This window comes from Doryrhamphus excisus, chromosome 1, assembly GCF_030265055.1.
Source record: "Doryrhamphus excisus isolate RoL2022-K1 chromosome 1, RoL_Dexc_1.0, whole genome shotgun sequence".
Lineage (NCBI taxonomy): Eukaryota > Metazoa > Chordata > Actinopteri > Syngnathiformes > Syngnathidae > Doryrhamphus > Doryrhamphus excisus.
The window spans coordinates 19626778-19652288 of NC_080466.1; the positions used below are offsets into that span (position 1 = coordinate 19626778).

The 25511-nt window shown below is 40.1% G+C and overlaps 1 protein-coding gene across 1 annotated transcript; it reads right to left on the reverse strand.

Moving 5' to 3' along the window:
• Positions 1-184: 184 nt before the first annotated feature.
• Positions 185-23649, reverse strand: tet2 (tet methylcytosine dioxygenase 2). Its single transcript, XM_058059264.1, has 10 exons — positions 23167-23649; positions 7339-10124; positions 7171-7261; positions 6990-7083; positions 6682-6890; positions 6410-6560; positions 6232-6321; positions 5344-5481; positions 4181-4535; positions 185-4098 (listed from the first exon to the last, which is right to left on the reverse strand). The coding sequence occupies exons 2-10, from the start codon at positions 10079-10081 to the stop codon at positions 2741-2743; spliced, it is 5229 nt and encodes a 1742-aa protein (XP_057915247.1). The 5' UTR covers positions 10082-10124; positions 23167-23649; the 3' UTR covers positions 185-2740.
• Positions 23650-25511: the final 1862 nt, after the last annotated feature.

Below are 25511 nucleotides of genomic sequence, written 5' to 3' on the forward strand. Positions count from 1 at the left end.
CTAGATCTGAAACATTTAAGTGTGACAAACATGCAAAAAAAAAAAAAATTCAGGAAGGAGGAATGCATGTGTACCATGTTTGCCTGAGAGTACTGTATTAAAAGAGGATACACACACAATTATTCAAAACTACTAGTATTTTCATAAGGGGAGAACTGATTTTTACACAAGTCAAATTGCTTTAAATAAATATAAATTTATTGAAAAAGAAAACACCCACATCTTGGCAATATCAGGAATGATATAACAGCTTTCAAATAAACTGCATTCAGTACAATACTTACAGTTTAATACCTATGCTTAATTCATTTTTGGAGCATACCAAACTTCGGGAGAACAAGGGAAGTCTTTAGAAATAAAAACAGAAACAAAGTTTGCCTTTTTTTTTTCCTTTAGTGTCTGCCTGCCTTGTATGAACCGCTAGCTTGAAAATGCAGTACTCGTATTATTTCCAGAAAGTTATTCAAGTAATGCAGATTTAGAAGCCTCTTCAAGTATGGCTCTGCTTTTATTTTTTTCTCCCTCCCCCTTCTTGTTTCTTTTTAACCTCACCCTCAACCTGCTACTGTCGCTGGGCTCTGTACAATGAACTCATCATTATTATGGACTATACAAAACCAAAAGTCAAAAAAATATATCAATTCAAATGTTAGAGCTAACAGTATCTTGACAGTAAACATGGCGTCGACAGTGAGTGCGTTATTTACACAGACTTCCTGGAAAATGTCACCATGACAACATTGAAAAGAGCCAAAACTGAGGATTGGTGATGTTGAAGTTGGAGGGGCAGTCAAACCGGACTAGAAGCTAGTCCTGAAATATAAAACTTTGCCATTAACTTTTGTTGTTTTTTTTAAATGCATTTACACCCTGTTTTAAATAAAACATTATGTACTTTATTACATATACATACTGATTTTTTTTTTCCTGAAAAAAATTGAAGTGCTTTCAGAAAACGAATTTGATAAAGAAGAGTGGGTGAGTTGTTACAAATATTGTTACAGTCATTCAATTATATATCACATTAATTAAAAATAAAGAGAAAAATCATACAATTGCTTAGTGGTTATAAATAACTTGAACTATACACAGGCACAAAGACGATAATCACTGCCTTGGTCTTGCCTCCTAGCAAAAGCAAATACATTGCCCTTAATTTATTCAATAGCATACTTTCCCTTTAGTCAGTGCATATACTTTGTGTTCATTTAAGAAAACACCATCCTACTCGCTACAAATTGTAGAAAATAAAAATCAATAATGCTGAAACACTTTTTTTCACCCCCCCCTCCCCCCAAAAAAAATATATGTGTGACATATTTTGGAAAAGTTGTATAGGGACACAAATGCGATGGCACGTCCCTGTTATGAATGCAGGCAATATGTTTTCTTTTTAAATGTCCCTGATTTTACAGTAACATTAAAAACTAAAGTTCAAGTAATACTTTCTAAACAGGTAAGAAAGTAAGAAATGAACTTTTCCACCTTTGTAGGTGGCATGCAGTTAGACTGTAACCAACAATTTGGAGAAAAAAAATACTTAAGCAAAGAATGATATGTTTTACTATTGCCCAAACTGGTTTTGAGGTATATGACATGTTGGTACTGTACATTATTTTAATAGCCTTCTCACTTCCTGAAGATTCTCACATTGTATGTTTTTAACAGGTTTGAATAGCACCCAGTGAAATCAAATTCATTGAAACACAAAGATATACAATGTATTCGGCTTTGAGCATTCTTTACAACAAACACAATTTATAACAGTAATTCCAAAAATGGGAATTTAAGTTACTGTACACATCTCACCTGTCTTATCTTACAGTTAGATTACAATAATTAAAGAACCCACAGCAAGCCAGCTGCCCTCTGAAATCGACACCGAGCTTACCCTGTCTCATGCTCCTCAGTGTATAAAAAGCACATCAACTAAGCACCACAGACATAAAACTACATGCAATGTTTGCAATTCAGGTGAGTTCAATGAACCTCCTGAAAGCAACATTTGCTGACAGTAAAACTCAAAAACGTAGGCTCGTTTTCCTCCTTTTAAAATGTTAAAAATGCACCATTTGAATGGCTCATGTGTATATTATACATGTCATATGTAGGCCGAAGAAGCACCAACATAATACAATTTACAATTTTGCAGTCATTTGAAATATTATCATTTACAACTTTTTTCCAGAGATGCTTAAAAATGGTCAATTTCATTACATAATACCGATACATTTAATTGTTGTCAGCAAGAAGTGCTCAAAACACACTCACTTACCTTAAACCATAGTGAGGCTAAGGATTTTTTACAGATTATTTCCCATTTTTTTTGCTGTTTTATGCCATCTACAGTTAAGTCTCAACTATTGTATCATGGCATTAGAATATTAAAAAAGACACAGACTTAGCACCGTGAATGTTGCTTGCTGAAAAGTTGGCATTCAATACCAAGTTTGAGTCTTTAAAATTGTTTTAAGAAAGAAATAAAGCCACCATGATTTAACATTGTTTCCAGTAAAAAATAGGTCTGCATGTATGATTGAGAGCACCAGATGTCTTAACAGTGTGTATCTGCAAAAGTTGCAAAACAAGAATAAATACATCCTCAGGAGGGTCAGTTGTAAAGCTCAGTTGTGAAAAAGGTAAAAACCTGAACCGGTTCGGAGTGTTTGTGGAGACCAGTGCTGCATGTGGTCCTTGTTTTCATAAATAAAGCACCTTCATTTTTTTTCTTGAGGGTCTTTTAAGCAAAGTGACTATAAGGTCCTGTGACCTTGGTGAAGGCATACGGAGATGTACTGACGTAGGTGTTGGTTGTGCATGATGAGGACCCCTCTATGAGTGCCTGTATAAAACGCTTATAAGGAGGTTCCCCGAGCGATTCCAATGACTCCGGATGCTCACGCTTTGTCCCCTTCTTGTGGCTTTTGCTTGGTGTCCCTTCGCCGCCGTTTCTCTCTGCATCCTCCTCCTTCTCTCGAGCCTTTTCTGCCATCTTTGCCTCCCACAGGGCCAGTCCATGTTTTGCCTCGTTCAGGTTTTTGTGCTGGTAAAAGACCAAGGAGATGCGAGTTGGGTGATGACGATCTGGGTTTTTAAGAGGTGTTGTGGCGTGGAGTTCCCGTTTAGCACACTCAATTAGGACTGAGCCGTGACTAGGTGCCACAGCCACTCCGCCAATATCAGGGTCCAAGAAGTTGTGCTCATTGTCTGACCACATTTCTGGCTTTTGTGGGGTTGTGGGTGTCTGAGGGGTTCCAGGCTCATGCTTAATACTCGATACTACGGGGCTACCCAGTCCTGTCTGTGTTTCAGGGTTCAAACACACTCCACTTAACTGAGGACCGAGCATCTTTGGGCTAGCAATACCAATTTCTTGCTTAATTTGCATATGGAAAGGTTGTTGGCCTGCCGGGAACATTTGGGAACTTTGAGAGAAGTATGGATTTGGGGATCTTCCAAATTGATTGCCGTTGCACCCAGCGGCAGTGTAGTTAAGACCTCCGTGGGCTCTTGAGAGGGGGTCAATAAAACGTGGGTCTGGGGCTCCATTCGGACCACAGGGGCTGAAAGCTCTCATGGGGTGAATTGGCCTCATGCTGCATGCATTATAGCCGTTGACTTGTAAACCTGGATCACCAAAATTCGGTGGATAATTAACCTCATAACGCGGATGCACTGGATACTGTTGTTCTGAGTAAAAGGCTTGTCGCTGTTGTTGTTGTTGATACATGTCCAGGTGCTTTTGGTTTGAAGCATAGTATTGTTGGTAATTGTCAAGAGGCATTCCTCCATTACATTGGTAACCAGGGTATGAACGATTAGCTCTATCAATGTATGACGTGGGTGCATGGATTGGGGCAGGGTAAGGGCTTGCTGGTGTTGATGATTGAGGCGGAAACATGCTTCCTGGTTTTGAAGTGCTAGTAAAAGATCCAGGGTGGCTGGGGAACCTGGGGTATTTGGCAGGATTTGCTGCACCGGGATAAGAGGTAAGTATGTTTTCGTGCTGTTGTTGCTGCAGTTGCCGGGGATGGGTTCCAAAGGGATGCGTTGGTTGACTTGGAAATTGGGAGGCTCCCATAGCACCTGGAACAAACCCTAGGAAAATGAAAGCAGATAAGGATTTAAAGTCGAACTGTGCCCCCAAAGATAAAATGGTTGAACATGCGACCATATTTACCTGCCATTTGAGTGCTTTGACTGATGTTTTCACAAGTACCCGCTTTTGACTTGGTTGGGGTAACTTTCTCTGCTTTGTCATGAGAGTTGTCCAGCATGGCATTCTTGTTAGCAGCTGCCTTCTTAGCATCCAGCTTCTTTTGGCGACAGGACTTTGCAGGCTCTGCAAGCATGCGAACCTGGCGGCGGAAGGCACTGAGGACTTGGATGGCACCTGACTTAATTTTTTCCTGTTGACCCTCCTCACTTCCAAATTCATCAGTGTTGGAAGCTTTATAAAGTGGCAAGACGTGGAGCTGTTCATCCTCTGGTATCTTTCCGATCTCCCTGTTATCCTCCCTTGTTAATGTACACACCTGGGAAAACACAATGAGTCAATTACTTCATGGGGATGTCATCTGAACCAGTGATTTTCAGCTTTTCGGGTTGCGGGACCCACTATCAGTTTCACCAGGATGGACGGCATAGATGGATAGATACTTTATTCATCTCGAAGATAAATTCAGCAGTGCTGATACTACATCTGGTCCTACGACTTTGGAGCCTTTGTAGTCTCCACACTTACTTGAGTGGCTGTTATTGTGGGTTGTGTTGAAGGCAGTGAGTGTTTTGTCAAGTGTCACATGATCGAAGTTCCCGGAGATCAACACGTGAGCCGTTTTGCTTTGATCTGCAGCCTCTGCACGGATTCCTTACCTCAGTGGGTAAATGGAACCACACCGATGCTCGACCTTGCTCTTACAGCATGTAAAAATATGCTTTAATAAACTGGAATGAGTCTTGCCACGGTTGATTCCAAATCCATATAATTGAATAGATTACTTAAAAGACGAGAAAAAGTACAGACTTAAGTTATGTTAAGCCATGTTAAGTTCACACTCCATGTTCTTCCCCTCCTGCTCATGCCTGGCCAAGTCCCCCATAAACATGGCACACCGTGGTGGCGTAACAAGCAAAGATGCGCGGATCATTGACAGACTTTGGATTGGATGTTTTTTTTAGCAAGACCGACGACCCAGTGAAAACTGCTCAAAGTGGTTCACGACCCACCAGTTGAGAATCACTGACTGATCTAAACAGTTTTGTTAGCACATTCGTGGTAAGGTATTCAGTAAGCATTTCAGTTTAGTGTGTCAAATGCAACAAAGGCCCCATTCCACTTACCACAGTGCTGCCTCCTTGCATGTTGTGGAGATCTCTGTGAGCATGAGCACAGAAGTCCAGGCAAGCAGTCACTCCAGAAAATGGACGCCCCTCCTTTCGCCCCAGACGGCAGTCAGGTGCTCTGTGTTCATGTTCCACCTGTTTTCAGATACATGTTATTTAGATTGCGTTTAAAGGGAACCATTCATTTTGATCAATCTAACTTTACTTTTTGAATGCCCCATTTTTTTGCATGAATCGGTTTTGAGTGAAAATTGGTTCGCGTACACTGTCTTTTCATACGATATTGCATGCAACAAGCTGTTGTATTTAACAGTTTGATGTATTTGATGCATTAAATACTTTAAAACTCGTATCATTGCATTGAAATTGATTTACATTATTTCAGTTTTTTATCTGACCTTTTGGAACAAATTACTGTATTTTCTGGACTATAAGTCGCTCCAGAGTATAAGTCGCACAAAGCCAAAAATGCATAATTAGGTAGAAAAAAAACATACATAAGTCGCACTGGAGTATAAGTCGCATTTTTTTTTTGCAGGTAATTTATTTTAAAAACTACTTGACCAAAACAGACATTATGTCCTCTTGAAGGCAAGTTCTAACAATAAAAGAATAGAGAACAGGCTGAATAGGTGTAAGATATGCTAACACAATGGTTATTCAGCTACACAAAAAATAAACATGAACAGAAAAGGTGTCCAGTGTTTATGTAGCATAAACAGTTTTTTCATTAATAAGTCGCTCTGGAGTATAAGTAGCAGGAACAGCCAACCTATGAAAAAAAAGTGTGAATTATAGTCCAGAAAATACGGTATTAATGAAACCCAAGTTACCACTGCATCTTTGTGGACAGACAAAATGTCTGCTGTGTCCAAATGTCCTCACCTGGTTTCCATAAGCTTCAGGTGCCATATTTTTGTACAAGGGGCCCAGTAAGGTGGCCAGATGCTGAAAGTTTTGCTCCAGCCTTTCTTCCTAAAAGATAGTATTTGACATGATTGCCAATATAAAAAAAATATTATCTTGTAACTTCAGGTATGAATATTTTATTAGCAGGAAATACCTCTCTCACGTCATCGCCGAGTAGTTTAAATTTTCTTGGAATTTTACTCCTGGCAAATTTGCAGCCATTGTAGTACATGCTCCATGAGCAGCCAAAGGAAAACGATGCTCCACAGGCATCTGGATTTAACCCCTGACATGCACAGGTCCTCCTAGAAGAAAAGGATAGCACTGTGAGTGTCTGACACCTATTCATTTTACAAATGCAACTGTTACTATTAACATCACAGGCACATGGTGGGAAATTGGTGTTTGGATGGTGCTTTCACTTACTCTTCATTGAGAGCGCATCGTCTCTGGGTGAGGGCTCCATGCCTTGTTAGAGTATCACTTAGCTCGAGGTAGAGTTTGTCAGCTAGGCTGGGTTGGATGCCCTCCCAGACCAGGATTGCCACGATTATGCAGGCGGTGTCACATTTGTGGCCAATGCGTTCTCGAACCAACACAAGTAACTTCTCTTCTTCACTGGCTCTGCGAATCACCTGAAGCATTACGAATGAAATATTTCTTTATATACGGATATTTTTAAGAAATGTGCTGTCTAGAAGGATCTTATTCAAAACAACAGAAATTGTGCCTACCCATTTTGCGATAGGGCATCCCTGTGTACTTTTGCCTTCCTTGCCTGTGTACACCACTTTCTCTATCCTGATGGCTTGACCATTGAAACCAGACCTTTAATTAAAACATAGATATTAATGTGCTTATAATCAATCATTACCCGGTGAATATCCAACACAGTCAAATGATAATTTTATTTACCTATTTTCCATCATCTCCCTTATACCAGCAACCGTAGGTGCAGATCCAAGGTGTGTGTAGTAAGGGCCTTCGTCCTTTTCGCTGATTTGCTCTAAATAAAGGAATGTGTTTTTAGTATGTATACAACACCTTATCAATAACGCATCCAAGGTGCATTAGGTGACTCACCAACACAGTGGCATGATGCAATGTCATACTGTGTTTTCATCGGCATATCCAGGAGGCTTTTTATTGGGGTATCCAACAGTTTCATTGGGGAATCCATAAATCTCTGAAGGAGTTGTTCCTTCTTGGGTGTGGAGTCGAGCGTTTTTTTAAAAGCTGGAGTGGAGGTAGTAGCTCCAGATGCTTCAACTTTGCACATGTCTGTGTTGGTTGACAGGATTGTGACAGGCCCGGAAGATTCTACCTTGACTTTATTTGAATTCATGACAAAAGATTTCTTCTCAAACACTGGGGAAAGTTGGTACTGTTTTAGACTTTGTTCCATGGAGGCCAGGATGTTGTCTTGCTTCTTACTATTTTCACATATGGATTGTTGTTTCTCCTGCTTGATGTGCAATCCGCTCATTTGCTGCTGTGAGCCAGACAGTTGAAATCTGGGTCCATTTTCCATTTTTATACTTTTTAGCCCATTGTTGATATCACCGGTGCTTTGAGCGGAATGAAGAGGAACCTGTCTCTCTTGCCTTTGTAACAGATGATTACGCAGGGCTGCATGCTTTTGAAAGTCTGCTAGGGGTAGGGCAGATGCCGAAGGATGATTAGATCCTCTTTGGAACTGGGAACATGGGTTTAGCTGGTGTTCAGCTTTCGGATAAATATGTGTCGATGTCTGTTGGTTTAATGAAACACGCGGCGAATAGGGTTGCGATGGTGTAGAAGTCTGTGGGAAGTCCATGCTGTTGGGTGGATGACAGTTATTCGGTCTCTGTGGATGGAACGACCTGGAATCACTGCTGCCTGAGTTGGGGGAATTTGGTCTTTGATGTTGCAGATGTGCATCTGTTGTGTTATTGTAGCTGAAGTGGTTGTTAGGTTGGGCAGGGTTGTTTCTATGTTGCTGATTAACTTGAGCTTGAGTCGGCTGAGGCTGACTGTGAGGACGGTAAATGGGAGACTTAAGTTGCTGTTCTTCAAATTGTGGTGGGTGGGACAGTGGGCGTGGAAGATTACAGTGCTTGTGTTGCTGTGTTGTGAAAAACTCAGGTGACAATACATCCTGCACTTCAGGGTTTTCACATAAGTGCTCTGACTGCACGGGGGTATGAAAATGTCCCCCAGGCTGCTGGCTTTGCAGCAAGTGTTGGTTGTGCTTTATGTGGGTTTGAGGCGGTTGCACTAAAGATACCTTGGGACTTCTTTGCTGCCACTCAGGACCGTTGTTGTTCTGGGCTGAAGCACAGTGTGTTTGGCGTATGAGTTGCTGCTGCTGTATGTTGTTAGACCCCTGAATGGCTTCTTTGAACATTCCAGGTGACTCAAACCTTTGTACGGGGTTTGCTTCCAAAATTTGACCATGAACCTGGAGACCAGTCTTCTGCTGCTCGTGCAGAGGCTTGGCTGAGAAATCTTTGTTTTCCTGCTCTGCCAACAATGACAGACAACGTGTTTGTTGCTGTGAAGGGTTCTGTTTCATCCAGTTTCCTTGATGGAGAGTCGGACACATTAAATGTCCTGACTGCTGGGTTGTGTCATCTAGACCATTTTCTAATCCAACCTGCCGTACATTTGGTCTCATCATGCCTGTGTTGTCCACTCCATGTAAGTTTTCAGGATTCTGCTGAAAATTCTTGTGCTGCATCCCAAACTGCTGAGCATGACCAGACCCAGGTTCTCCATATTGCACCAAGTTCTGTATGCCAGAGTTTGTAGACGGTCCATATTTGGCCAATACTGCCTCATTTACCTGTAGTTGAGTATTAGGCTCCTTGTGGCTAAAATGGTCTTTTATATGTTGAGGATTTGTGTTGTTTGGAAAGCACCCTGGGCCATTTTCATGTTGTTGCATGGAGTTGGCAATATTTGATTGTGGGACCATGCCAGGGAGCTGATGATGAGGTGGTTGGTGGCTCGATGGTGACGGCTGATGATGTTCATGTTTTTTCTGCTGGTAATCTGTTTCATGATTGTTAGCATACCCGTTTACTATATAGTTAACAGAGCTGTAATTGTTGCTTCCCTCCACAGGACCAGATGCCCCAGGTTTCCGTGGTTGTGAGTCAAGCATTTGAGCCGAATTTGGAAACTCTGAGGTCAAAGCAGGAGATCTAATATCTTCAGCAGGCAGTTTATTTGTGAGAGAACTATTCATAGCATCTTGTGGACCACATCTCTGTGGTGCAATTGACACCTGTTCGGGATAATATTGAGACAAAGTCTTCTCTAAAAGATCACCTGGTGTGGTTTCTATTGTAGAGGCGGTTAATACAGCACCATTAGGAATTGAGACGTGTTTGTTTCTTGGCAGAGGGAATACATCTCCATTAAGAATTGTACAGTTCCTGCTTCCTAATTGTATCTCTGTCTGAGCATTGCATTGAAATTCTGATTTGTTTTTTAATTCTGAATTCTCTGAATCTACTTTAAATTTCTTTGGCTGGCTGGGCTGTAATGACTGTTCAGTGAGCTTGAAATCTCCATTCATCAACTCTCCATTCATCATAAAGGATCCATGATCCAACAGCCCTTGTACTGATTCAGAGTCGTTGCAGTTTTCGTTTGGCCTCTTCATGGAGTTGGCAACTGCGCCGGGCTTGTAATTGTTCCAGTTTGTATCAGTGACTTGGAGAGAGTCTCCTTCTGAAAATGACCCTCCATTCTGCAGTTTGTTGGAGATGTTGTGGGATGTCCCAAAGTGTTTTAATGTCAGACTTTCTTCCGTCTCATGTCTGGTCTGGTCTGTTTCCATCTGGCCTGCTCAGAGTCCATTCACAGGCTGCCCTCTCTGCGTCCTGCAAAACAAGTTCAAAATAGATATTTAGTGAGCTGGACATATTTTTAAGTGAATGATAAATGTACATGATGGGTTTATGAAGGTTGTAGGGTCCTGACGAGTGTTCCAGATGGAGAGGGCAGCATGCTTTCTTCAATATGAGTATAAGTTCTTTTATAGGCTGTGACAATCCCATCTGAAACCATTTACATCGTACATTCCAGCACAACAACCGTCTTCAAAAGGAATGTTTTATTCCAAGCCACACTTTTTTTTTTGAAAAACCCAAATTGCATTGTTCAGTCAAGAATACAGTGTCCTAAATCTGAGAAATCCACGTTGTTGGGAATTAAAATACACGGCAAGGCAAATTTCCACAAGACCTGGGACTGTTTTTTTCTCCCAAGTTCATCAGTTTGGGTTTCCACAATCCTGACTATGAACGAATACTCTCCCGAGGGAGACTATTACGAGTGGTTTGAAAAAGTGTTTGCCCCCTTCCTGATTAAATGTTAAATATTTCAGATCATCAAACAAATTTCAATATTAATCAGTGTCAACACAGCTGAACACAAAATGCAGTTTTTAAATAAAAGTTTTTATGATTAATGGAGAGAAAAGTCCAAATCTACATGGCTCTGTGTGAGAAAACTGAAAAACTGTCTGGACCACCCTTAACAGCAACAACTGCAATCAAGTGTTTGTGATAACTTGCAGTGAGTCTCTTACAGCGCTCTGGAGGAATTTTGGCCCACTCATCTTTACAGAATTGCTGTAATTAAGTTAAATTTGAGGGTTTTTGATCATGAAGCAAATTTTTAAGGTCATGCCACAACATGTCAATAGGATTCAGTTCAGGACTTTCTTGTTGTTGACCTTGTTTTTCTCCAGCCAAGTTTGTTACAGCTTGAGATTAAGAATTGATGGCCAGACATTCTCCTTCAGGATTTTTTTGCTAGACAACAGAATTCATGGTTCCATTTATCACAGTAAGTCTTTCAGATCCAAATGCATCGAAATAGCCCCAAACCATCACACTACCACCACCATCTTTTACTGTTGGTGTGATGTTCTTTTTCAGAAATGTAGCTTACTTTTACACCGGATGTAATGGCCTTCAAAACACCTAAACTTTTGTCTCATCAGACCATAGAGTATTTTCCCAAAGTACTTGCGAATCATCAAGATGTTTCCTGGAAAAATTGAGACGAGCCTTAATGTTCTTTTTTTTCAACAGTGATTTTGGTCTTGGAACTCTATGCAGGCTGTTTTTGCCCAGTGTCTTTGACCTTAACTAAAGCAAATGAGTTGTTCATATTGCATTGCATTTTATTTAAGAGTGTGTCTTTTTTCTACTGCAGTTAGTCTCAGTCTTATTATTACACAGTTGACCTGATCTGAGTGTGTCAACATATGACATATTGCGCTCTGAGATAGAAAGCATGAGCTGGTTGAATTATTTCACTGTCTGTGTCACAAGCCTTCCTCTGACATCTGTAGTCCCACAGTGTCCCAAAATGAAAGTCCTTAATCTCCCACTAATGAGCGTGTCTCTTGTTGACATACTGTAACAAAGCATTCAGCTGACTGTTTGCAGGTGGGGTGGGGGCTACCTAAAACAGAGACTGCAAGTCAATTATTTAAACTTAGATGCTTCTTTATTTTAACTGTCTCTGCATAAGGATGCAAGTGCAGCAACAATTTTAGATACAACTGTATTTGTATGAAGCAATAATGAATAATTTCATTAGTTTTACATTTCATTACAGATGACTATTGTCATTAACCTAAAGGCATTTACTTCTTGATTTGAGCGTGGTATTTCTAAAATACAAATACAATATCATTAGTATTGTATATGTGATGTTATATACTATAAAACAATATAAATATTTTAAGTAGTTAAAAAAAAAGACAACCTAAAAACATTCTTTTTTTTTCCCTCAGAACTCTTTTTGACTAAGCAAAATCTCTAACAATAAAAATTAGGTAATTGGGTGACTACCACTTCCCAACCCCATGTGACTTTCCCTTTGTTTTGTCTGGCGCTCTGTAAATCAGCTACTAAGTCAAGAGGTTAACACTGGGCTGCTTTGAGTGCAGGTCCATTCCTGTGGGACTCTCCGGGATTTACAAAGTGCTGAGTGGAACCAAGCAGCTTGTCACAGTTGGGTACACCCACTCTGACAACCAGAAAAAAATAATCTTTGTGAACCTAGGACAAAGCCAGAGATCCCAGCTGAATGAGGACGTGTTTGCACACATATATACAAACATGCACTGGCATTGCACTCACTATTACAGTATGTCCTACTGACTTTTTACTTTGACATTCATAGTACTATGAATGTTGTAACAGCGTCTTGATTTGTTTATTTTGTTGGAGTCACGGATATGATCATTTTGTAGTGGAATTTGAGCTTTAAACAAATCCGATGACACAGCAATGATGCAGGTTATGCTGAGGTACTTGCTGGAAGGTGTTAACTTTGATACATTTTGGGTCTTTTTCTCAGAGCATCTGTTTTCCACAAATCCACACAGTTTGAAATGATTCAACCTTCTTAGCTCGTACTGAGCTGTTTGTCTGCAGAAGTCAGTGCTTTTGTCTTTGCCGCTGTTTTTATTTCCTCCCCTCTCTTGTCTTGTAATTACACACAGGTTACTACTCATTACTATTACTCACTATTATTTGTCATTCATCTACTTCCCTCTTAGTAAGCCTGTCATTTAGCCAGTGCATTTCTGAACCTAGCTTTTAAAGTCCCCATGGCACCAAAACACTCATTTTGTTATTTCAGCTGTGAAATATAACATTGAAAGTAATATTTCCTGTCATAGATGCGTACTCGAATATTGAAATATTTACCAAAAAAAAATACAAAATTGGCAGTTCTTCAGGGGTTGGAGGAGGCTGTGTCACCTCTAAGTTTTGAAGACTTGAATTGCTTGCAGTGACTTGTCTTTCTCGCCTATATTGCCCTGTCCAGTAAATACTTGTTCTGTTTTGTTTTTTTTACTAGAGCTATTCTACAAATCTTAGAGTAATGCTATGGGGTTTTGTTCCAGGGCCAATTGGTCTTCCATTTTCCAGTGATCCATACTTGTGGCCATTTTTTGTTGTTGTGATAGTTATCACAGCACAATGTCAGTGAATGTTATTGTGTCATTTTTTTTTTGCTGGGATTTCACGGCTGCGTGTGTTTGTATCTGTATATTCTGGCAGTGATGTCACCAGGCTGTGAATTTCTCCAAAATACCGGCTCATTACAATGTCTGATCCATTTGTGATAGTCGTCCTCATCTCTCAAGCAAACCCAGCTATCATCATCATTTACAGCGGGATATCGCTCGGTCCGATATTCTTCATTCATCCAGGTCATTATTTGCAGGTCACATCTATCTATTAGCAGTGCATTTTTTGTCTCACTGATCTTAATAATAGTACATTTTATTGATTTTATTTGTATTACACTCTACATTTTTGCAATCTCAAAGTGCTAAAGAGGAAAAAACAAAGCTTATAAACAAAGGTGTATAGTATAAAAAAATGAATTGAATATTCAATGCACAATATATAAAATAATGCTTTTACATATGAGTTTTTAGGTCTCTTTTAAAAACCTCAACAGTCTCTGATGCCATTAAATGGTCAGGGAGGGCATTCCACAGAGGAGAAGGCCTGGTTGCCCATGGTGCGGTGCTTGTTCTGGGGACTTGAAGGATGTTTTCAGTTGTAGACCGAAGGGTGCATAAGGAAGTCTGGGGGGGGTTCCTTGAGGTATTGGGGGCATGTCCGTTATGGTTGAGGAAAGAGACCTTATATTCCATTCTAAATGGGATGGGAAGCTGGTAAAGAGATTTCAGAACTGAGGTGATGAGATCGTATTTGCGGATCCTCATCAGGATCCTGGCAGCACTGTTCTGGATGTATAGTAGTCTCCGTATGATTTTGCCAGGGAGTGCATTGCAGTAGTCCAGCTTGGAGAAGACAAAGGCATGGAGTAGTGGTCAAAGTTTGGCGATGTTCCTTAGGTGGTAAAATTAGGTCTTGATGTCGTTGTCAAAGTTGAGTTGCGAATCAGTTTTTACATGGTGACGGATCTGGAAGGGGATATTCCGGCCCAGCACTGAGTCCTGAGGGACACCGCAGGTGTACTTGCTTTGCCCAGAGCCACGTAAAATACAAGGTGAACCAGCTACGAATGGAGAGTCCAGTGGTCTATTGTCAATCGTGTCTAAGGCAGCTGTTAGGTCCAGGAGGATAAATAGGGATGTGGAACTGATGTCTGATGCCATCGGGAGGTCATTGGTTATCCTGACCAAAGCTGTTTTGTACCACGTATGCCTCGTTTTTTTTCGATATTCCAGCTACACCCCAATGGAAGTGTTGTTGTAGGAATCTGGACAGTCAGTTGCCACCTATGACTGTAGCCTCTAGAGTTCGGGGTTTGCTGCGATGGCTAGTGGCTAGTTCGGTTGGGGCTAAGGGTTGGACTGTTGGACAAAGTGTGATCACTTGGGGAAAAAATAAGACAGCAATTGGTGAATTGTAATGCCATTTTAAAAATAAAGTTTATGTGTTATTAAACCTTGCTTCCAAAAACAAATCAATTTCCCTCCAATAGATTGTCCTGTATGAAATATGAGTGTCCATAGTTGATGCCGACTAGTTGCCGTGACTTGGCAGCCGTATGTGACATTCGCCCCTCACAACAGCTGCTAGGAGACTCCAGTCCCTATCATTCAGGTTGAGACCTTGGCAGTGAGGCTAAAGAGCACTCCTGCTGAAGAAAATACTTGGCAGTGTACAGCAGCATGATAAATCAAGCATTTGTTTCTATACCGTTTTGTGGCACAGTCCAAAAATACCCTATATGCAAGAGATTTTGCTAGATTTCAAAGAGATCCCTCATTTGTGACAGCTGTTTACCGACAACATTCTGTCCCTGGGCACGTTGGTAGTGAGTATATAATCTTATCTGTGCCAGTGAAATCTCATCCTTAACCCCTGCAGATGAAATTAGGTCAGATCATTTGTATCCTGGAGGGGTTTTAAATCCCTCCCCTAAATATAGAGATGGACTGTGCAAACCCTACAACCTATGACAACATTTGCACAACTTTGCATTCCAGCTGACAATGCTAACTTTATCTCTCCACATTCCCCTCTTTCACCCCTCAAATCTCTCCCTTATTCCTCTTGCCAGTTAAACCAGATGGCCACTCGTCATGATTCCTCCAGAAGGTTCCTGTAAACATTTGCGTGTTTTTTTTTTTTTAATATATTATGACCTATGTGACGATTGGCAGTGTGGAATGACATCTTTGTAACAAATCTGAGGGCCATGAGAAAGTCAGTTGTTGGACAGCTTAAGAGAACAAACTGAGCCACAGTTCACCAAGTACTTTTGTCGTCCTTATGTGCTCACTGATGGTCAACTGCTCATCAGGCATGTAAGGACAGATGATCACTTATGCTCTGCATCTCGCCAACTTACTTGGTCAGGCTGCTCACACTTGTGATTTGCGTCACATGGTGCACCGTTGGTTTACAATGTTCCTCACATGGTCAGTCTTACTGTTGGTATGAACAAATCATATCCTCTGCCCTTGTTAGGGAACACAAGCCTCCTCTGTCTGCATCTTTATCTTTTCATTTCTTCACATTGATGTTGTAGACTCGGTAGAAATACATAATGACAGTGTTATCCCAAAATTAACAGCACATTTGGATAAACTTTCTGTACTCTCTATCTAGTACCTCTCTATCTAAAGCAGTCGTGTTGGAATGTTAGGAATTTTTGGCCAAATAGTGTGTAGTGTCACTAACTTTTTTCTTCCCCCTTCAAAGACATAGTCCAGGTGTCTTTTCTAGGGAGTGAAATTTGTATTTGTCATTGCAGATAGTAACCCCCTCTCATTTCTCTCTTGAGTAAATGGTAAGTTTTAGTGACTCTTGTTTGGAGATTTGATCTCCTTGTTTGTAAGCAATGCTAAAATGTTACTTATGGGGAGTTCTGGAAGGCAGATGTTAAGGTTCTTGGTTTCCTTTACAGCCATGGAAGAGGAAATGTGACTCATGAATAAACTCAGGTCTACATGTGCAGTCAGGTACACTAGAACAGTTGCTCTTTGAGGCTTGCGATGGCCTAATTTCAACATTGTGATGCAACTGTGGCTGGACCATGTGGTAGCCTGAAGGAACTGTATTTATGGTGTTTTTCTGTCTTTTACTCTAATGTTAGGGCTCGTCAAAAAAGATCAAAAGATTGAGTTAAGCTTATAACATCATATATTTGGTCTGTTAAAAGGCAAATATAACTAGTCTGGTTTGAGGTACTATGGGAAACACTTTAATAGCATGTAATTATTTGGAATATTGACTCTCACATTGACTGTCATAGGTATTTTTTATAACAAACCGTAACAATAGAAAGGTTTTATGTAAATGCCACACAAGCAGATAAACATATCGTTCATCCTGATTTTTCTTCTTACATTTCTTTACAAGAGTAAGTGTCTGATGGATATAGTCACAAAACAGAGGTCATTTTCCCCTGTTTGTAATTTGCTCCCAGGAGAACCTCCTCTCCCCCCCTCAAAAAGGAAAAGAAATTGTTCTTTATGTCTAATGCAAAACAGATGTTGCTCACTTGGCTGGGAGATTCCTTTTGCTGTCTTTGTCCTACTGCTGCTTGTGGCCTAATTGCATTCATGTGTTTTGTATACAGGTATATGTGGTTTTATTTATATCACATTTTAAGCTGATATGAGCTGTTTATTTGATGAATTATATTGTTTAGCTAATGGGTTTTTAGTCAATACTTGTTTCTTGTGCAAATGTCTCTTTTTTCTATACTATTGTACACCATATCATTTATCTCCAAGTTAAGGTGTTTGTTAGTAAGCAAGAGAATCACCGCTCATTTTCATTTGCAAAACGTAGGCGCTGTAATCAGTGTAGCCCCCTTCAAGATATAAGAAAAATATACATGTTTTTATGCAAGTGTTTCTTTGGACATCGAATCATCCATCCAAGAGCTCATTCCACAAAAAAAAATGTCCAAATCATTGTGATGGTTTGGTGGATATTTTATTGGTCCCTAAGGGTTTTCTGGGTTTTGTCAATTAAAAATAGGAGATGAGGGAAATGATACATTACTATATATGTTTTCTCCAAAACAACCAATGTAGATTTTGAGGTCATTGATTTTGTTTTAACTTTTTAAAGATACAAGGACATGAATGGTTTTACTGCCTGTAAGGGGCGAGGTTGAACTGCCTGAACCAGCTGAACTGGCTGAACTGCAAACAGCTTTAAATGAACAGAAGTAGGTTAGACCAAGCTTTCATAGTAATAAAAAACTATCAAGTTGAAAAGTTGATCAAGTATACGTGTTTGGTTTTACATGTTTGACAGACACCCCCTAAATGCTATACTTTTTAACCTTAATTTTCTGTTATTTCAGCAAAAACCGAGACCATAACAATCACTACTGTCATGAGTAAGAAAACATTTCTAAATGTAAACCAAAATATCTCAGTGTCATGGTGTATTTTGTCAGATTAATGTGTTCCAGAGGAGGTCACTGTTGATAGTAAACCGCAGTTGAACCTTAGCCGAGAACCCAATTCATCAGGATGTCTTGGATCTCTCTTGTTTAATCAGCTGAAACTGGACAAGACCCTTCATGAAAGCGAACCCATGCCATGATTATCAAACCCTTTATCCAAAGAATATTTAGTCTAAATCCTTTCTCCGGAGGCTCTGATTAAGACTTCTGCTGCTGAGCGTCCCAACTGCTCCAGTGTACCCCGAACCCCTTACAAATCTGCATGACCCCTTCCAAGCTGATTGTCTTCTTGCCCTCCACCCTTTGTCTGTGCAACAGTCAATATATCTGACTAACTTGATGAACTGTGCACAGAGAAAAGTTAATTTATTTCAGACTACACGGTAGCCATGGTTACCATCTTATGAGTGCTCCAAAGACCATCTGGTCTGAACATTACCTCGCCGTTACTGACTGCAGAATAGGTTTGCTGTGGTGCGCACATATGTTTTGTACATCTACCCTGGTGATGAAACAAGAGTGACAAATATACACCTTTAGAAATTATATATGATAATATGCATAGCTATGTTTGACTGAAAATAAATAGGAATAAAAGACGCCTTCATGTTGATCCTATTCATTTTCCCTGCAACTGGTATGAGTCATGGATTAGTACACAAAGCAAAGTGATTAAGAAATTCAACTGTCAGTGTTAATTTGTCCATTAGACAGAAGCAGTCATGTTTAGAGAGAAATGTTTGTTTGACAAAAAATGTTGAGCAAAATTTGTTGCTCATCTTCAACATAAACAGGCAATGGAACTGTTATGGTAGGGAAATATAAACATGGTGCTCAGCACGCATGCCAGACCTGTTTGTTCAGAATTCTGTATAGACAAAACTTTTGGTGCATTAGATTTCATTTTTGCAGAAGTCTGAGCTCAGGCATACCGACTAGAAACTAAACTAAACAATCTGATTTCCTTTCTTTGTCTACTCGATGTGATTCCTATTTTCACTGATTTAAACTTGGGTTATACTTGATGCACGTACGTGCCGTGCGGAAATGAGACCCGCGGAATCAGAATTTTGCACATTTATTGTCAGTGCATCATATTTTCCCAGATGATTGGCGATCCATCACTTTCTGAATTGGTGGTGAATTTTTGCCACCTCTTGGATGGCCACTTTTCGCTTTAAGAACCTTGCCTTCATATCCACTCCAAGAACCTCCACCACCAGGAGCTTGTGCTCATCTACCATGTTTTTCTGCACAGGACCGTAGTTTTTTAATTTCCTAGGGAAGCGGAAGCGGAATGGGAAAATTTGGGCCACACGGACAACACACAGAGGCGTGTTGTTGCAAAAATGACTACATTTGGCTGTGCAGACCTCGTGGTTGCATCAAGCATAAACCTAGTTTAAAAGTGTAAGTAAAATTTTCCATTACATGAAGGTGGCCTCACAGATTTAAATAGACTCTTCACAAAAACGTAGTATGTACAGTACACAATAACCGTCTTTGAATCAGTTTCGTTGTCACTTGATCAGAAATGACCAACATTGAGTAGCTACTTTACATGAATCAAGGGTCATTATGTGCCATCATAAGAAAGGATGTTGCAAAATCACTTTCCAGTCAGAAATAGAGCGGAAACACTCCCCTTATCACATAGATGCAAAACCAGTGTAATTTACTTTGGGCAGTCCAATTTAAAAAGCACCAACTGCTGGTTTGCTTCATTCCACTTAGAAAAGCCTCATAATGGGGTCGAATGGCTTGAAGGTTGACAGAAGTAGTCGGTGATGTCATTCAAAGCCTTTGGTTGGGTTACGCTTTTGAATGCCATTTAGGACCAGCTGTCTGTCTTTGTGCTTCATGTATGGACAACAGGGGGCCATGGGGCCTAACGTTTTCAATGACAGCTACTAGCAGTGGAAGCCTCTGTATCTGACAGACATTTTGGGAAAGAGCCTACACATGCAGTTGTTTAGTTGACCGTGAACGCCACTGAAATTGCACTATCATGCAGGGTGTGGGCAACCGGGTAAATAACTGCCTTTGTCATGAATAGACAATATATCGGAAACAGATGAATTACTAGTACTAGTATAAGAACGGAAACCTCCTTTGCCATTTAATATTTTTTTAGGTTCCAAGTTCTTGCAAAGCCTAATATCTACAGATTTTTGAAGCAAGTCCTTTTCTGATGATGTAATGTGACTTTACATGTTTCAAGCGCACATTCAGATAGCAGACATGGTAAAAACATTGTTTTCAAGAATCATCTGCGCCTAGTACCGGGCGAGTAAAGATTGTGTTTAATTTGGGATGATTACGTAACCACTCGCTTGCCGCGCTACCGAACGTGAGGATAGTGTTTGTAAACAGAGCGGCCATGTGCATGCGCCCATGTGGAGGAAGGTTTTCCGTCACTGCCCTCGCTGTCTCAACCCTCGGGGTAAATCCGGACATCGATACATGGTAACAGGGACCGCATCTCTCACCCTTGCCATGGTCACCTGAACAGAAACTTGTAGCTTACTCCGTAATTAGAATTGCGCCTTAATATGTGCCTTTAATTACTAAATAACCAGTAGTATCTGGATTAGTCGGATGTTAGTATGCACATTCAGTTTCACTTGTTGAGTGTTAGTCACCCCTCACCACATCAGTGTTTTTGGAAAAATCCTGTATGTAAATTAATATTATTAGTATTGTTAGTAAAGAATGCACATTTAAGCAAATAATACATACTTTATGCCTAAATGAGGCATTTTCAAGCATAAATGGCTAAATCGACTAAAATACAAATATAAAACACAAGCACAAGCATCAGAGTTGATCACCGGAACAACAGGCTTTAATTGCAGCTTTTTAATTATCTCACAATAGGCATAATAACATAGTAATAAGAATAATTTTGTCTTACTGTTGCGGTCGAAAACCACTCCAAGCTAAAACTCAACTCTGAACCTCCAATGTCGCTTGCTGTCCTTCACACATCCAGAATATATTTGCACCATACAAACACGAGTCTACTATATTGGGTAATATGCACGTAAACATGACAGTAGGGGTGTTATTTCATGTTTAGAGAGCTCTAATTATGTTAAATGTATTTACATAGTTGTAAACAGGTTTTCAACTTATAATTAAGAAATCCTACTTCCTGGAAGTTATCACTTATCACGGTCAGGTCTGGAACCAATAATTCATGAAAAATTAATTTGTCATCAAGCTCATGTTCACAACAGGTTTTTAAATGTCATGTTATGAATGTCTGATATGTGCAAAAATGACACACTTTTCTTTTTCACTGTTTTTCACACTTCCTGTACTGTCCTTGTGCTGCTCCCCCATCCTTGTATAGCCAAACAACCCCCCAATAGCATGAGGAAAATCAATAGTAAAGAAATCAATACCAAACTCTCTATTTCGCCATTTTGTCTCAGGAAAGCAGTCAAGCTTTGACCAGCCGGCATTTAGTGCAGTCTGAAATGTCTAACCTGCTGCTGAGCTTGATTCTGTCTGTTATTTGTGAAACTACCTCTTGGGTGGAAATATGATGCGTGGACTGGACAGAGCAGGGTCAGAGGTGAGGGACTGGGTGAGTGCTTGGGTATTGTAAGTGGCCAGCATTGTTGTGGAACGCTATGGCAACTGGACATTCTTCTCTTAAGGTGATATTGTCTTTGCCATGGGAGTTGCATAAAGGGGAGTTAAACCCATGACGGAGGAGCAATCCAACCACACAGCTTTATCTGGAGGTGTGGATAGATGAGCGTTGCAATTTGAATACGATTGATATATTTGGCCCTTCCCCCCACTGCAGCCCCCGATTGGCCGACTCATGCGCCTGGGTGCCTTTTCAGGTTCTGATGTAAGAGCAACAATGCAGATTCTCATGAGTACACATGTAATATAGCATCTGTGCACATTGCCAGAAAACAAAAGGGCTTAATGGACAAACATGCAAACCATGCACAGGCTTTAGTGCCAAATGGATAGCAAAATACTACATTTAATCCACAAGTTACATAACTGACACATCATCCCTGAAAGTACTTTGACTTCAACGTATATAAAATGCTGTGTTCTGATCACAATGTAGTTTAATTTTTTTTTTTTAAATCACCAGTTAGGACTACAATTTTAGCATTGCTGAAAACCAAGCAAAATGTCCTCTATGTAACATTTCCAACACTGTTTGCCCAGTTAAGTCCGTCATAATTCTCTACCTTATAACATTAGTATTCATTAGTATTTACCAGAGGCACATTGTAACAACATTTCAAATGCAGCTTGGAGAATACACAAGTCAAATACACAAACAGAGGGGGCTCTGTTGTACTCTAATGGCCTATTTAGATGTTAATCATTAAGTGACACTTTGTGAATGCAGATAAAAAAAATAACAACTAATTAGCTAGTTGTCGTTAATGCTAGGCCTAACACCCATTAATACATCTGAATTTACACATTATTGTGACTTTGTAGTACTAATTGCATTGCAAACCATTATCACACGGTTATCAGTTGGTTGCTATGCTGGTTTAGTACACAATTGCCATCACACATTTACTTAGAAAAAAATAATTTAGTAAGTGTAGATATATAATACACACATATATATTTATGTATGTATATGTGTGTTTGACTGGAGATGCATTTCTAAACTGCTACTTACTACTATCTCAAATATAGAAAAGGATAAACAAGCCACAGAATTCCTGTTGCTTGAAGTTAATGGTGTGTTGGGATAGAGTTTCTTCAAGTCTCAGCTTTCTGACCTTCTGTGCCTCCACTGCACTCTTTGCCTCCAAAATTGTCCTTTCTCTTTGCCTCTCTAAGGGATTTGCCTTTGTGTCTGCTTGTCATTCAGCAGTGAAAGCAATGGAAGCTGATTCACTGAGATACACAAAGCCAGAAGGTATTTGCTACTTTGCTTACAGTCCGACTTGGACTTTTACTCCCTTACATAGTCTGTACACAAAACTGTGCTAACAGATACACGGTCAAACAGAGATATGCAAAGAAAGCTACAGATGCGTTTAAGAGAGTAATCACGAAAAAGCATATGCGATATTCACACAATTTTAAATCCACTACACCCCCTTTTAAAGATACCTTTAAAAATTAAATGTAATGCTCAGGAGAGGCAACGGAAAGCAGTACGTGTGTATGGAAAAACTTAACAACAAGCCGTCTGAAGAATACAAATGTTCCATTATGTATTCTAAATCAGCAAGCACTATGAATGCTACGCTCAAAAGAAAACAAGAAAGGTCTGTTAGATTCAGCTGGCAAAAAAAGAAAGAAAAATGTCAGCCATGTTGGAGTAGCTTTATCTAAAATCCCCTCCTTATTATGCTGGCTCTTGCTTTTGCGGCGGGGGACGTTAGCTGTATCTTGTATGACTCTCAAAACCTCCAAAAAATAAACGCTGTGTTATAAGAGAAAAGAGTAAGCAGAGCATTAACCCTGTGTGTAAATCCTCACCTTCTTTTGCGTCCCTCCACTTTGTAGAAATTCCAACAAACCGTCTGGATCTCCTCTTTTACAAATCCTAAAGGGCAGCCATCTTGCTTCCTTCTGTTCTTCTATGAAACAGACTATCCTCCACATCAATATTCATGCAAACCAGTCTGACGTTTGCTCTCATCATCAGGAGAAGCCGGGGTGTCGCTGTTTGCCGGTTCGCAGAATTGCAATATATGCGACTCTGGTTTAAGGCAGTCGAGGCACGCAGAGTTGACAAAAGAATGTGCGGGTCGAGGGGGAAGAGCCTTGCTTCGCCGGCAAACTCAAACAGTCACCAAATCACTTTCCTGCTGAGTCTTTCCCACACAAAGGGACAGGTTTTCTTTCCCCCCTTGTGCACCCTCCTTTCTTTTTCTTCTTCCCTCAGCCGTACACAATAGTGAACACTATGATGGCTGCCCTCAAGCAATGGAGTGGATTCAGGACAGGACTCCACCCCCCACTTTTTTGTTAAATATTGCACTGGTCTCAACTGTCTAACTCTGGCAGCATAGATGTCTCCACCCCTTGTCTCTCTCTCAAGGAGGAAGCCCAGTGGCTTCTTTTTTTTTTCCCCTCCTTTTTCACCGTCGATGCATTGACTTCCTTCCATTTTCTTTCTAGTATCAGCCACCAGTTACGCAATTTTCCCATTGACGGAGTAACAGTGCCAATGTTTTTGCAGTAACAATCAGATACCGGGCCAGTTTGGAGTGCGACCAGTTTAGCAATGGACTCATTTCCACCGGCTGTGTCTTATTTTTGGTTACGCTTCGGCTGGCTGCCTCTCATTTTTAGAGTGAAGCGTAAGACAACGCTGTAGCCCTCATGCAGGCAGCATTTTTTTCTCACTGCGCCTGCCAAGACCCTCCTCCTGTTGACACTGGCCACGTGGATTTGTAAGATAGACAGCAGAGTGGGAAAGCCGCACTGGACTTAAAACCACTATATTGACTTACCCAAAAAAAAAAAAAAAACTAAAAATTAAGCTTGTCTGAACAACGGTGGCATCCTCTGTTGTGTAACTTACATAAACACAAACAACTGAATATTTTGCAGAACACCAACATCCAAAACTACTTTTTAATCTCCGACTGGCAACAGGTGGGTTTGAAAATAATCGGCCTTTAGATGCAGCTCGAGCTTAGATGCAGACCCCTCCTCTTTTCCACCAGCCACTGCCTTGCTTGCAGTGACATTTGTTGACTCAATAGTTTCAGGCTTAGAGCAGAAAAGGAGATTTGTTTTTACACAGAATGGGGGAGGGGAAGTGGCCAGAAGGGGAAGGAGGAGTCACTCTTCTCTAGCTTGTAACACACATTCTACCCAGACAAAATAGTCCCTTTTTATGTCAAAGCATTCATTTATATTTCATACTTTTGTGGTCTGATTTATTTTTACATCTGTATGTGTTTGGATTGAGCCTTAATCATTGTCTCTATTCCTCCTGTCGTTTATTTTGCTGAAATAAATAATGGTAGTAGATATGAGGAACATGTAGTGTTTTTTTTAATGAGGAACCAAGTGAGACCTCACCCTTAACATGAACAGGAACAAGTGTCAATTTGTCACGATAACTGACACTAAACAAAACAGATTGGCTTAAGGTATGGTCTCAAGCGGAATAAAGGTAGGAGGGGTTTGCTAAAATTTAAGTGAAAACGTTTTGGAGATGGCGAGGGACCGTGGTTATCGGGACATGGAAAAAACTTCACGTTCAGGAGTCATCTTATGTGATCATACACATTTTTTTTTGTTTCTAGAGCAGGGGTCTCAAACTCAATTTACTTGGGGGGGCCACTGGCGCTCGGGTCTGGGTGAGACTGGGCCGCATCAGGTTTTCCAAAAAAAACCCCAAAAAACGCATTTATTAAAAACAAAAAAAAATTTTAAAAAACTTTGCTTTGGTTCCAATTTTCTACAAGAAAAGCTCTAATAAAACATTCCACTGTTCTCAAATATCTTACTTTTTATTTTTCTACACAAAATAAGATGAAAAATAAATAAACAAATCAAGAATAAAGAAAATCAATCAGTAATAAATAAATATAATAATAATAATAAAATTGGCAAATAATAAAAACTTAAAAAACCACATATAGTTGGTGGGTAGGCAAATTATTTTTTTCAGATTAAAATGAACAAAGCATTATTAGAGCCCTGTAGACATGACAAAACACGACCATAGTCACATTTATACTTTTTTTATTTATAACATATTGCGCGACTGCAGGGTCTTGAGACACATGCTAACTCGCAAACTAGAGAGCTAGCGACCTAAACGGTAGCCTTCAAGTTATTTCCTTTAAACTTAAATAGCCAAA

Excerpts from the sequence above, each read along its gene's own strand:
- tet2 (XM_058059264.1), bottom strand. The coding sequence starts at position 10,081 with ATGGAAACAGACCAGACCAGACATGAGACGGAAGAAAGTCTGACATTA. Across the intron at positions 7,084-7,170 it reads AGGGAGATGATGGAAAATAG|GTCTGGTTTCAATGGTCAAG; the intron begins GTAAATAAAATT and ends TTTTAATTAAAG. Across the intron at positions 6,891-6,989 it reads GATGCCCTATCGCAAAATGG|GTGATTCGCAGAGCCAGTGA; the intron begins GTAGGCACAATT and ends GTAATGCTTCAG.